Here is a 13,822-nt window from a genome sequence, read left to right as displayed (position 1 = left end):
CCTTTGAAACTTTTTCAAAGTACATTTTAACACTTAATTACATATATTACCTCGTTTTTAAACTTGAGCGTATTATCATACGAATATACACTCGAGTGTTTTTGTTTGTTATTTAACTTTTTATCTGGCTGCACACATTTCGAGTAATGCAAAATTAAACAATAACATAGGATTTTGTTAATATGGTTTTTTAAGTGAAATTTTTATATTGAAATATTTCTTCGTCGATAAATTGATTGTCATTCTAGAGAGCTGTGTTCAGAAATATTAGAGATACCATTTTAATCTTATTGTTTAAAGTTAAACAAGGTTAAAATGATATTTTTAATGTTTCTGAACGCAGGAAAATTCTAAACAATGTAAAATTAAAAACATATAATTTTGTAACAAAATAGTGTTTTTTTTTAACTAAATCAATTTTTTAAGTTTATTTTTGGACTATTCATATTATCACCACTTTTTCTCTTCCACCGATTGTTCAGTGGGTCACATTTTTATAAATCACATCTTAAGTAATAAACATTTCATTACCTTGAGTCTAGAATCTGTTTAACAACCCGTTGACGAATATAATCGTTCAAGTTTAAATATAAAATATTGATTATTAACAAAGTTAATCAATAAAACGAAAATGAGTGCCATATTACTCCCCTCTACTTCAGCAAAACTGTTCTTTCCGTAGATAAAATGTAAAATTAGTCATCTCGCGTTTCTTTCGCGCATTTGAGTATAAGAATTAAGAAAGATCGCGGTCGCTTACTCATTATTTCGCGTGGTGATGAATATAAAATTTCTCAATTAGTACCATATGCCGAAATGACGATAAACGAGACGTGCGAACCGGTTTCTCCCACTCCGCGAAAGCTGCCAGCTATTAGGGAGATTCCCTCAATTTGCGAGACGCATCTAAGTTTAGTAATGCGACATTATCTCGAACACGCTGAAATACGGTGCGATACGGTGCGCGATCAATGTTCGTATAATCAATCGGTATAGGCCTCGAGATAAACGGAAATACGCTCGTGACTACCTCGCGAAATTAACGAGGCGCTTTTTAATGCCTTATTTACCATCACTTAGCGAATTAGCTTCTCTTTGTTATTCGCCCCATCTCCCAAGGATGAATACATATTGAAGTGTTTAACGTAATTTGCCGTTGAATTGACTTTTCGACCTTTTTTTTTCTGTGATTCTGTTTTTACAACTCAAACTTTCTTGTTTTCTTTTCCTTTTCGACGAAGCGCGGTGGGAGCCTTTTTATTAATTGAAAGCGCGATTGTTATCGATTAAATTTACCGTTCAAAGATAATCGATTTTTTATCGCGATCGATTTTTGTAATTAATCGGTTTTATCTTTCTCCCCATTTTCGTTTTACTCTCGCACACTGCACATTAGCAGCTCTCAACGTTCAATCGTCCACAGTTAATTTTCTACAAAAATGCCAGTCGAGAATACCGCTGGAGATCGATTATCCGTCTTATGACATTGTCGCGTTCCGTACTGCTCGCGTATAGCACAGCGACATCAGAATACGGTATTGTTTCTCATAACCTTGCGTCGCCTTGCGCAGCCCAGATCGCCGAGAAGAGTCGGAAAGTGAAATTGACGGCGAAACGCTAACGAACCTTGACTAGCGTGTCGAAAGAGATGTGCAAAACGCGTCTCGGCCCACCTCCGGTCACGCAGCTGTACCGCTTCGACTCTGACGTTGAGGTCTGCTCGTAAATATCGCCCTGAAAATTTTACGTAACGCCCGTTTAGCCGTTTATCTTCCTAGATATTATTGCTCGTGCTCCGCGCAATTAAAGTTCACGGTTGTCTTGATTCTTAACGATATAACAACTCTCACGCTACACTTGTTAACGCGCATAAGCGTGATGATTGGTGATTAATATGACGTGTAAATGTGCGATTCTTGTTGCCTTATCGCTCGCATTGATATGATATCGGTGGCAATGAAAGGAAAAATTTCCACAAAGGAATCAGGATTGCTACATTGAAAAAAATTGTATTCTCAACTTAAGCGCAATAGGCATTAAGAGGATTTTCTTAACTTCAAAGGGAATTCTTCTAAAGGACAGAATAGCAGCGGATATACTTTTAATTTTTATAATTTATTGTTATTCTACTTATTTTTATACTTGCAGTTAATAAATATTAAGTATATATGCAATTTTTTATAGGATTTATTCTAGAACTGATTTTTATATGAACGTTTTACCACAAATATGAAAGAAAATGTTATTTTAAATTATTGAACTTTATTGAGACACTGTTTTCCGCCGATTATGAAGGTTGAAAACAAACTAATAAAATAAGTGGTGAATACTGATCTTTACAACATGCATGTTGTATGAGCTGATTAAATTAGCTCGTCGAGCCACTTTTTATTACTTTTTATTACTATCTCGTCCATTATTCAAATATCGCGATGTTTAAGATTTTTAATATTAAACATACTACGCTGCATCAGTAATGAGATAGAAAATATTCGTCTAGGGGATATCTTTTAAAGGCACATTTTTAGAATCTAAAACTTAATTAGCAATTTATAGTTAATTGTGGACGTAGTAGATTGTATATATAAATATATGAATTCTTTGTTAATAAATTACTAATCAATGTTTACTTTCTTAAAAACAAGGATACTTAAAAAAAAATTCTGTACTTTTTGAACTCACTGTTAAATATAATGCTAGTATAATGATATTTGCAAACATCAAATGAAACGTAGCATGTATAGATTGCCATTAGAAGTTTGTTAGAAAGAATATATTTTTAGTTTCAAAGAATATTCTATATGGATAGGAAAGAATATATTTTTTTATTCATTAAGAGTATTAAGCGGGCTTAAAAAGTATATAATTCTTTTATATTGAGAATACAATTTTTAATTATTATAAAATGAATTGCTGATATGGAGGGATTTATTTTACACGGAAAGAATTTTTTCTTGGAATTTACTTTTAAAACCATTAAAATTAAAGAACAATAGGGATTTTATTAAATATAGATTTTAAAGAATTTTATTATAATTTTAGTAAAATTTAACCAAACTATATATTTTATTATAAAATAGTTTATAATAAAAAGTAATTGTAATGGTATACAATATAATATAAAATAGTTTGATGGGATTTTATTAAAATTTTAATAAACTTTAGTAAAATTTTAGTAAAATTTAATCAAATTATTTTATATTAAAATATTACTATTATTATAATTATTTTGCAATGTAAAATAGTTTAATTAAATTTTGCTAAATTTATAGCAAAAGTCTTTGAAACCTAACATCCATGGTTGTCACGACTTTGAAGGTAAATTTTAATAGAAAATTGTACGTGAGTACAAAAGTGTGCGTGTAAAATTAATTTGTTTGAATAATATCAATATCAATTCCAGTAATTTGTTATCAACAAGGATTAAATATTAAATATTAAAATCACGTGCTACTACGTATTTAATTCATAAATTTAAAAGTATAATAATTATATTTATTTATATTTAATTTAAAATTAGTACCGAAGTATGTGTATTGGTAAAATCGTCACGAAGCGCGACGTCTGTCTCGAGGAGACATAACGAGGATTCAGTAGACCGTGCTTTTGCAAAAACAGTCGAAATGACTGTACTGTCTCGAGTCAGTGTCCTGAAATAAACTCGGACTAGAACCGGAAGACGAGCAAAATGAACGTGTCCGCCGGAGCGCTACCGGTCTAAATAAGCACAACGGCCTTAAATGCCCGTCCCCTCCTGATGCGTATTTAGGAGCTTGGGGAACGTGAAACCGCCCCTTCAAAGATATCTCGCGTTTGTTCTGGCGATGACACGCGCGTAAAAGAACGCGTTTCGTTCCATGTTGTCTGAGCTCATACATCTACAATGTACACAATTTGATTAAAGTTAAAAAAAAAAAATCTTGCCTTAAAGAACCTGCAAGATCGTATTTACGCAATCATTCGAAATAGACATATCAACAAAGTTATCTCGAACTTTTAAGGCACGGTAAAATACCGGGATCTTCGTTCAACAACTGATATTTGCATTTGCGACGATACGTGAGATTTAAAAGCAGTTTAAAATAGAAAATAAATGCAAAACTAATCTCTCGCGCGAAGATCTCGCGTGTCCTAAATAGTTCTAAATCTGACCGGGTCGCGAAAATGCTAAATATAAAGTTTGCATTTCAGGAAAGCGAGGCGATATCGTTCGTCGCCACCGCGTCCAAGCTGGCCACCGTGGAAGATGAGGGTCCAAAGCGGCCCGAAGGCCCCATCCGATCATCCGCCGCCTCCCTAAAGGTCTCACCCACGGCAAGGGCGACTCTCCAGGCGTTAAGGTCACCGAAGAGCAAACTAGTTACTCGCGTTAGTACCCGCGACGCTGAGACCATCACGGGTAAGGAAACGAAAGAAATTTTTATCTCATTTTTTATATACGTACCAGCTGTCGCTTGGCCGATGCCACGGAACGGTGCTCGAGATATTGATTATTTCACTGAATATTTTTATGAGCTCTACTATTTCCTTAGCAATCACGACAGCGCGATCGTCAGAGGAATCGTTACTTTGTAGATTCGTTCTTTTAAACACGACTAAAACGCACGTTTAAACGTGACCAACGTGATTTCAACTGACGCATGTAAGCGCAGCGAAAACTTTTGGTCGTCTCCGACGAGAATTTCTCGCGCAAACTGATTTTCGAAACAACAGCACGTTGATGTTACGGGTTCAAGGTTTGCATTTACCACATCTTACTTTGTAAGCGTACGAGGAGAAACTGTCTTTGACGGTGCTAGCACGAGGAGTTTTATAAAGTGGCTCTACGGCTTACCTGTTCCAAGCCTCCATGGTGTTTCCCATTGGCCCGAGCCAAATGATGATTACTTCTGCCGGCGGATAATGCGCCACGCTCCATTCTCATCGTCATGGACGTCATCATCATTATCGTTATCGTTCTAGTCATCATCATTTTTGTTGTCGTCGTCAGCATCATAATCATCTTCATCATCATCATCATCATCATCATCATCATCATCATCATCATCATCATCATCATCATCATCATCATCATCATTATAACCATCATGCTAAAAATGACGGTTGTCACTGAGATTAATTTTATCGTCATTACAGTCATCTACATTCTACGAATATCTTTTATCTTTGATATATACGCTTCATATATTGATTGCGATACAAAGACTCAATCGATAATATTCTCGGAACAAACTGACAAAGCTCAAGGTACCATTATTTCGCTCGAAATTTCGAGAGCATAATTATTCCGATCTCGAAATAGGCGACCTACTAAGGGCTAGTTTTGTGATATTTTAGAATCTAAATCACTACGCCGTCGTCACTTCACGCACTTTCGGAAAAGTCCAAGGCCCGTATTCAGATATTGCGCTTATAAAGATGTTGGCGCACTTTTTTATTATTCTATCTTTGTTTCGCGAATAACGAACGATAAAGAATGGCGAGGAAGCACGCTAGCATCTTTATGTGCATGTTCTGAATACGGGCCTGAGCATATAGGCGAGTTCTTTCGTATGTTTTTCGCTCAATTGACATTTTTAAGCTACTGGATTAAGTGTGAAGTTTTATGTCAACAATTTAGCGGCGTTTTAATGGCAAGGCTTTTAAGAAAGTGTTTCACTAAACTGATTAACTGTATCAGTAATTTATGATATTGCAGTAATTAATGAAATCATATTATATATACATAGTTATATGTATAGTTAAGTGTATAGTTAAAATCAATTTATTGACATAATAGTATGTACACTGAGAGAAAAAGTTATTAAATTTTAGTAAATATTTGTTTGAATAGTTGCAATAAAATACTTACGATATATAATTATTTATTTAATAAAAAATAATAGTTAAATTAGTGGTTCTTCACTAAATAAATATTTGTTTACATTTAATAAATATTTTATTGCAATTATTTAAAGAAATATTTATTAAAATTTAGTAATTTTTTTTCTCAATGTAATAATCAGTTTAATGAAACACTTTCTCAAGGGAGAAAAATTTTTAAAATACATGCAATTAAAGTTTGTTCCATTATTAGCAAACGCCAATTTATTCCTGTCTATTATATAATGCGGGCTTGTAGTACAGTGCGCGCACTTTTTTTTGGGTTGGTTGACTTCGAGCTGTTTGCCAGCAACCTTGCCGAGAGCCACTACTACGTCAGTGAAGATTTAAACTTATCGATCGTTGGCTCCCTCGTTCATTTCGAACATATACGACAGAGAGACTGAAATATCGTTCATTTTATGAACTGTATAATCTAAAACAAAATTTTTTTTTCTCTAATAATTTCTTACTTTTATTTTGATACTTAAATGTTAAGTGTTAAAAAAAATTATACGATTAATTTTGAGATACAGTATACTTTTGCGCATAAATATATTAAAGAATCTAAAAAAATAGATGTTAAGATTATAGTTTTAAAAGCTTGGAAAAACGGAAATTTTTCATTTTTTTTTTTTGCGGATTTTTTCTTGATTTTTCTAAGGAAAGGCAAAATTTATTGAAAAAATTTATCTCGAACTACAGTCGAAAAAATCCTCGTAAAAGAATTAAAAAGAATTTTTTCAACTTGTTAAAACTATAACGTCAATTATAAAAAGTAATTTAAAAGTTTTCTTCTTTTTAAAAATTAATTAAAGATTATTAGAGGATAGCTTTGTGAATCCACTGTCACGGAACGTGCGCCTACTGAAACTTGATTCCTGACGAGCGAAATGAAAAATTCGAATTAGCTTTTCAAATTAGATTGGTTCGATAAATGACCCGATCGCGGAAATCGCAATTGGCTAGGCTCCATCTACACTGGTTGCTGCTATTTTCTTCCATCGCGACGTACATTCGACGGAGTTCCTCGGCGGCTCGCGACTCAAAAAGAACGTTCTTTCCCGAGCTCGCGAACGAATCGCCGTTAATGATGGCTCGTGAAAAGTTTGGTTGTTCTGTCGCGTAATCATCCAGAATAAAAACGCCGGCGTCGCTCGACGTTTAAATTAGTGGAGCGCGTGTAATGCGTTACCGAGCCCGCCTACTGCCGTTGATTTCGTTGCAATTTTGTGCATAGCGACAAGGTGCACGGGTTACAATTTAACGTCTCGCAGCTGTCGGAATAAAAAAGAATTCGCAGCTGGAAGCGTTTACGGATGATGTATCGCTTTATTAGTTTATTAGACCATCTGTTTCAACGCTTACAATCACTCGATAACATCTATTTGAAATGTGATAATTGCGGTTTTTGTATCGCATAAAAGAATTTAATTTGACTTACGTCAAGACTCGTAAGATCGCTATGGTAATATTAAAGGCTCACTTTTTTTATGTGCAAGAAAAGATTCATTATCAGAAAATTTATTTCAATGAGAAGACGAAGTTCGATAACAATGCTTTTTGTACATTATAAAAAGGAGCTCGTTACCGTACGCGTAAAAACCATGAACATTTCTTGGTCATCAATCAATCAAGCCAGATGATTATTGGATTATCGTCACGGGAGCTACGCAAGTTCGATTAATTACGCAAGTTTTTTTTAATCAAACAGCATAGAAGAGTACGGTCGCCAATGCATCAGGATGATTTGCTGGTTTTATTTTACGTAACCTCTGTGAATCTCGAAGTCGAATTTCGTGAATCACGGCGGGCAATGAATTTCATTGATAAGGGTAGAAGATGCCTTGATGAAGAGATCAGAAGAGAAGAGAGAGTTCGGCTAGCACCGGGCGCGAGATTATGTATCTAGGCACGAAGGAGGCGAAAAGGCCTAAGGGCCCGGCAAAGCTCAGAGAGATCTTCGAGAAACGTGAAGCTGTGCTAAGCAAGTGGCGAGATGGTATGGCATCCGCTCGCGATATTTTTATTTGAGTTTCATGCGCAAATTATTATTACTTTCTTTTTTCCAAAGTTTTATTACCTATTCCGCGTGCAAGGTGAGAGAGAGAGAGAGAGAGAGAGAGGTAAAACGCAACTGGAGAATAGATCGAAACGAAACCGTTTTATTGGTAGGAACAGAGAAATTAAGCTTTTATAAAATTACTTTTTATCGACACATGAATAATTATTATTTACAACTGCTATTAGTTGTAAATAATAGTTATACATGTGTTGATAAAATGTTGATGATTATTTATTAATTACATGCAAAGTAATAATTTATTGTGTTAAATCATCATTTTAGTCAAAATCAAATTCATAATATCACTTGCACGCAAATGCAATGTATATTTTATAATGTGATTGTACGCACTGGGTAATTGTACGCTTCGTGGTTTGGCACCTTCCCGATGAATAAAACTTATATCACGACGATATTTGTAGGCTGAAGGCATTTTTTAAATATATAACCATACGTTATATCATTTAAAAACGTAGTTAATTTAAAAAATAAGAAAAAGTAAAATCATGATTTTTCTTGCGATTTTGGCGTTCAGAAAATAAGGCAATAAGTCTGTATTTTTACTTTATTCGTTTAATTTTGTTATACCTAACAAAAGTACGTTTTTTCCTGCGTTCTTTGAGCTATTGTTTATTAAATTTAATTAAATAGTCATCCAGTAATTGTTTATTTATCAAATCAAGTCCGCCGTCGACAATTTTACGCATCCATCTTGAAAGGCGTGAGACCACGTGAGATCAACTATAGTGCCACTAGTACAGTGTAGTGCAGTGTAGTGTAGTTAAAAGAATGGGCTATAACCTCATTTTTCCTCCGCGTCCATTTATCCAACCGCACGTACAATTACCCAAGGCCCGAGAAATTTTTTCGTTTAACCACTTGCTTCTTTTTGCTGAATATAGCATTATCAAATAAAAAATTGTTCAATATGACAATACATAATGATAAAAAAATGTTTAAAGTTTCTATTTCTGTACTCGTATCGATTTCAACTTTAAAAATCACTTCACTGCGATAAATTTCCCTTAGGTGCGTGCAATTTACCTACTTTAGTCAAAATCAAATTCATAATATCACTTGCACGCAAATGCAATGTATATTTTATAATGTGATTATAATCTGATATATTTTGCTTATATTTGCTGCACATTGTTGAAACGTATTGCAAGTATGATAAAGTACATAATTACACTTTGGTTTTTTTTATCAAGTATCGATACGATCTGCAGTTGGTAACGATATTAGATATGGCAGGTGTTATCTTCTGTAGTGAGTATGCCGACGATTTACCTTGTTGCTACACGCGATTGCCAATATGTGGCAGCACGCGTTCTGCATTTATGCTATTTTTATCATTTCTGCAGAGATAACTGGTCCGCTAATTGAATTTTTGAATTAGCAAACTCATGAATCCAGCTAAATAATACATTATAAATAAACACTCGCATTTGCATATTACATGCCCTCAAGCTTTATGAGTAATAAAATTTATTTTATATTTTTACAGTTTTTAATTTTATATTTAATTTACGGTTTTAATTTTATATTTCCGTTCATTTTTCAGCGAAACAGTAACTGAGCAAAATTACGAGATTGATATAAAATTAAAATTGACATAAAATTAAAGATTTGATAGCTTATATAAAAATAGTTGGCGAAGTAATATTATATGTAATAAAACTTTATTTGTGTAATTAGATTTTTTAGATCTCTCTCACAAGTGTGAGATTTGTTCGAAAATTTGAGTAGAAAATTTATTATAATGAAAATATAAAATATTTCAAATATATTTTGCTTTGTTAGAATTGCCAAGCCATTAATTATATTTCATAACTTCTCTAGTGAAACAGTAACCGAGCAATAAATACGTATTGTTGGCATAAAGCGTTTGACATAAAATTAAGACTTCTGGCTCGATTGCCAAGTTCGTGCTGACAGTGATGACTTAATTCAAAGTGGTAGAAAAAAGAATCACATTTCATCATAATATCAACATAATTTTTTACATTCATACATAAACATACAAGTTTTTGCAACGTACAAGAATAATTTAGCTTTATGACATGTCATTTTTCGTGCATACATTGTATCTGTATGTGACATATAAATTTTTCATTTTAATAAAGTATTTTTATATTAAAAATAATTACCACAGTGCTAAAATATTACAATAAATATTTTTCATTATGATAAAATGTGTTTATATAAAAAATAATTATTGTATTGTCAAATATATTGAATACTTCCATTTTGATAACAATTTTGTACGTGGAAGCAAATATTAATTTAATTCAGCAGCTATTTTTATTCGGCCTAGTTTTCGTTCTTTATCAGACACATTTCAATTCGACATATGTATGGGTTATTTATTGATCACTCAAACAAAAAGGTAATTTTCGGTATATTTAATGTTTCTATCGTTTACATATGATATTGAAAAACATTTTTATTTTAACGTACGTTGCAAGAATTTTCGTAGTGTATCATCTCGCCTGTCATGTCATTAATCAAGATGACAGACAAGATAATACACTACTGCAATGGATGAACAGGAGCCTTGTAAAATTAAACACTTAATAGTTACTAAATTATATCAGAGTGCTTTATCCGTTTGCAAATCTCAAAATCATTATCCGTCATTTGAATTATGAAAAGAGCAATTTTATTGTTGCATCTAAAAATTTAGCTAGATACAGATCAGAAAGTAATTTCACGTTGGGCGATCAAAATAATTTGTGTAGGGTGCCCAAGCATGATAATGTTGCTGAAAACAGTTTTGATGTTCTAGCAACCAAGTTAAACATCCGATAGAATTTTTTAAATGTTTCATACTTTTATTTTCAGATCTGTATTTCAGCAAAATTATTCTTTCCGTATGGATGAAAATGATTTTTATGTCTTCTTTGGTAACCTTTCTTTTTAATGCGCGCAATAATTTGTGCAGCATGTAACACTATGTGCCCATATTATAAATCTACCGAGTCTGCACGTCTTTCGCGATCCGGTTTCCATGATTTAATTCGAACGAAGAACGTTGGGAACCGGCCGTGCACAACGACCTAACTGTTTTTTTTTCTTTCTCGTTAATGAAATCTGGGAAATTCATTTTCACGAAAAGCGCGCGCCTACATTCGTGCGCCGAACAATCCGAGCAGCTAATCTGAGGCATCATCGCGATTATGTGCTAAACTCGCGATAAGTTTGTGCAGCGCGATACTTCTCTCGCGTGGGTCATCTCTGTCTCACGAGAGACGGATAGAGCGAGAAGCTGTATCCTGAAGGTACAAAGTTTACGGAAACTGAGATGTACGTCGTTTCTCAATGCAATGTATGTAGTTGCAGCGTCGAACTGACGCTACATAGACAGGCTTTGCCGCATTTTCCTGAGAAAAATCCACTGTCTTCTGCGATTTTTCTTGGTCGGTGATGCCGTTTTGCTCATTACTACGCGAGGATCTTTTAAGAATTACGTATAATGTCAGGTCAGTAGCACTACTTAACTGTCAATAGCGCCAACCTGAACGAATCAAATCTGGAAGCGCGAATTTCTTGCGATTTCCTTGAGCGCGGCGAACGTTAGCGATAATTAAATTTCTCGACAACGTGGGATTTAGTTCTTAAACAAAATTGGAAACATCTAATTGTAAAAATAATTATATATCAATTAGAGAAGAGTTACTGAATGCGTACCAGTCTTCTAAAACGTATCTCTTTAATATTTTACATTTTTATTTTAGATGAGCAATATTTAGTGACAAAAATAAAAAGTAAATGTGAAATAAGTAATATAGACAAATATTCAATAAGTTTAATGTTATTTTGTGCATGCTATCAGCATTTTAGAAAATCAGATACATCTGATGTAAATTTTTCATCAATTTGTTTAGCTGATAATAACGTAATTATGCAATTTTATTTCAAATCGTTATAAGAGAGAGTATTTTTATAAAAAGAGTTTGTTCTAGAATATTTTTCATTGTATATACATATTTACAATTATTATAAAAAATAAATCAATATTTTTATAAACTCTATCAAACTTTTTAACTCGTATCGCCACAAATTTTATGACAGTATAAATGATACTAATGTAAGATAAGTGATAAAAGTAAAACTGATAAGTGCTATGAATAAAAATGTATCATTTATAAAAATAAATTCAAGCCAGTTTTACTTCGTTGTCCTTATCTTTTCATTATTGTCATTTATTAATTATTGAATATTTTATTGTTTTTTCGATCAAGTGTTAATAAAATAATTTTTATTTCATAAATTCGATATTTTCAATATGATTTAAGAGATTACAGGTACGCGACTAGTTTTTTAAATCACACCTTTTGCAGCATGTTACAGAAAAACTTATAATAAATGAACTTGTTTTTACTGGAAGGTTTAGCATGTTATAATAGATGCCTGAAACACATTAATCTATAATTTCAAATTTTGATTTTCATCCAAAACGACAGCATCAAATGCGAAATACATATGAATGAAAAATAATTATAATGAAAAATAATTTACATGGTACGCATTTGGCAACTCTCCGTTACATGTTAATAATATCTGTCAATTGAACAGACTGACAAACACCCATTGATTTTATCGATTCAATCTTGAATGTATTTTACTTTAAATTTTTTTCGACATTCAAATAAATTTACAGAGTCGTCAAAAAGTTATTTGTTAAATTTTTCGTCAAAAAGAACCGCAACTTGATGACGAATTTCTGCTAAGCAGGTATTTGACATCTTTAAAGTTTATCGTGACCTACAAGGTAATCGACTTCGAAACTCTGCAGTTGCATGTACTGCGCATGAAACACGTTAATGCGGTATGCAACTGTCCTCTGTTGAAGGACCCCTCGTTTGCGGTGAGCCGCACAAATCTCTTCTCCTCTTCCTCCGTTTCTTCTTACACCGCAAGCAAGCGTTTTTTGTCACTCAGGTCACGCACACTTGTCTTACACCGCAGGTAGAAGATTTTAAAGCTCGTGACAACGTAACGCGCGTCAGAAAATAACTTTGTAAAAATCATGAAAGAGACGCGATGGTAACGTGTTACAACCACGTTGCGCTGTCAAAGGACGGCGATTGACAAGCATAAAGTGCGCCGTAATATCGTTACTATTGAGAGAAAATAAGAAAAAAAGTTGTAAAATTGATTAGATTTTTCAACTTGGTTAAATTTCTTTTGTTCAAGTATTTATGTATTTAATTCAAATACACAAAACATTTGAAGTTTAATTCAAGCGTTACACATTTAACTTAAATACATAAATACTTGAAAAAATGTAATCGAGTTAACAACAGTTTTTTTCTCAATATAGAGTAAATCACTCGAAAAATTGCATGGGCTCAATTTTCACTCTATAACAATGAATGTTCAGAAGTGAATTTTTACTCTTATCACATTGAGAAGAAAAAAGTAGTTAAACTGATTAAATTTTTGAATTTGATTAAATTTTTTCAATTCAATTATTTAATTTATATACACAAAACATTTAAAATTTAAGCATTTATATATTTAACTTAAATTCAATATAGATACTTGAATTGAAGAAATTCATTCAAGTTAACAACTTCTTTTTCAGTGTATGTAACATCATTTCACGAAATTTTATGCCCTTTGCTGACGTCATCCTCCTGCTTTTATGAAAACGACGGTGCGAGTTTCGCGTTCACTGCTCGTATACATATGTATTCCTTCTTTCTTATCGCATACGTCCGTTTTTGCTATTTCAGCGTGACATAAATTATTGCGTCAATCCTATTAATGAATCGCACCGTCATCATCCTAATTCTCGCACTTGCGCGCAACGAGTCGACGATTGAATGGCGCTACTTTTTCCTTTTCCATTTCTTCGCGATCGAGTCCGACGGGATACACGCGCGATGC

General features: G+C 33.2%; 1 protein-coding gene across 3 annotated transcripts in view; it reads left to right on the top strand.

Moving 5' to 3' along the window:
• Nucleotides 1-13,822, top strand: part of LOC105201195 (trafficking kinesin-binding protein milt) — a 63,089-nt gene that overhangs the window by 1,083 nt on the left and 48,184 nt on the right. Inside the window, exons 1-2 of one of the 3 annotated variants that reach the window (XM_039449149.1) lie at nt 711-1,714; nt 4,192-4,399. In XM_039449149.1, coding sequence (XP_039305083.1) covers nt 1,649-1,714; nt 4,192-4,399 — 274 coding nt within the window. In that variant the 5' untranslated portion in view covers nt 711-1,648. Of the gene's footprint in view, nt 1-710; nt 1,715-4,191; nt 4,400-6,713; nt 7,865-13,822 lie in introns of those variants that run through there. The other 2 variants (XM_026132913.2, XM_026132914.2) reach the window with 2 other exon arrangements.

Source organism: Solenopsis invicta, chromosome 1, assembly GCF_016802725.1.
Source record: "Solenopsis invicta isolate M01_SB chromosome 1, UNIL_Sinv_3.0, whole genome shotgun sequence".
Lineage (NCBI taxonomy): Eukaryota > Metazoa > Arthropoda > Insecta > Hymenoptera > Formicidae > Solenopsis > Solenopsis invicta.
Note: the sequence above shows the minus strand (reverse complement) of the source record. Positions and strands in the feature narration are given on the sequence as shown.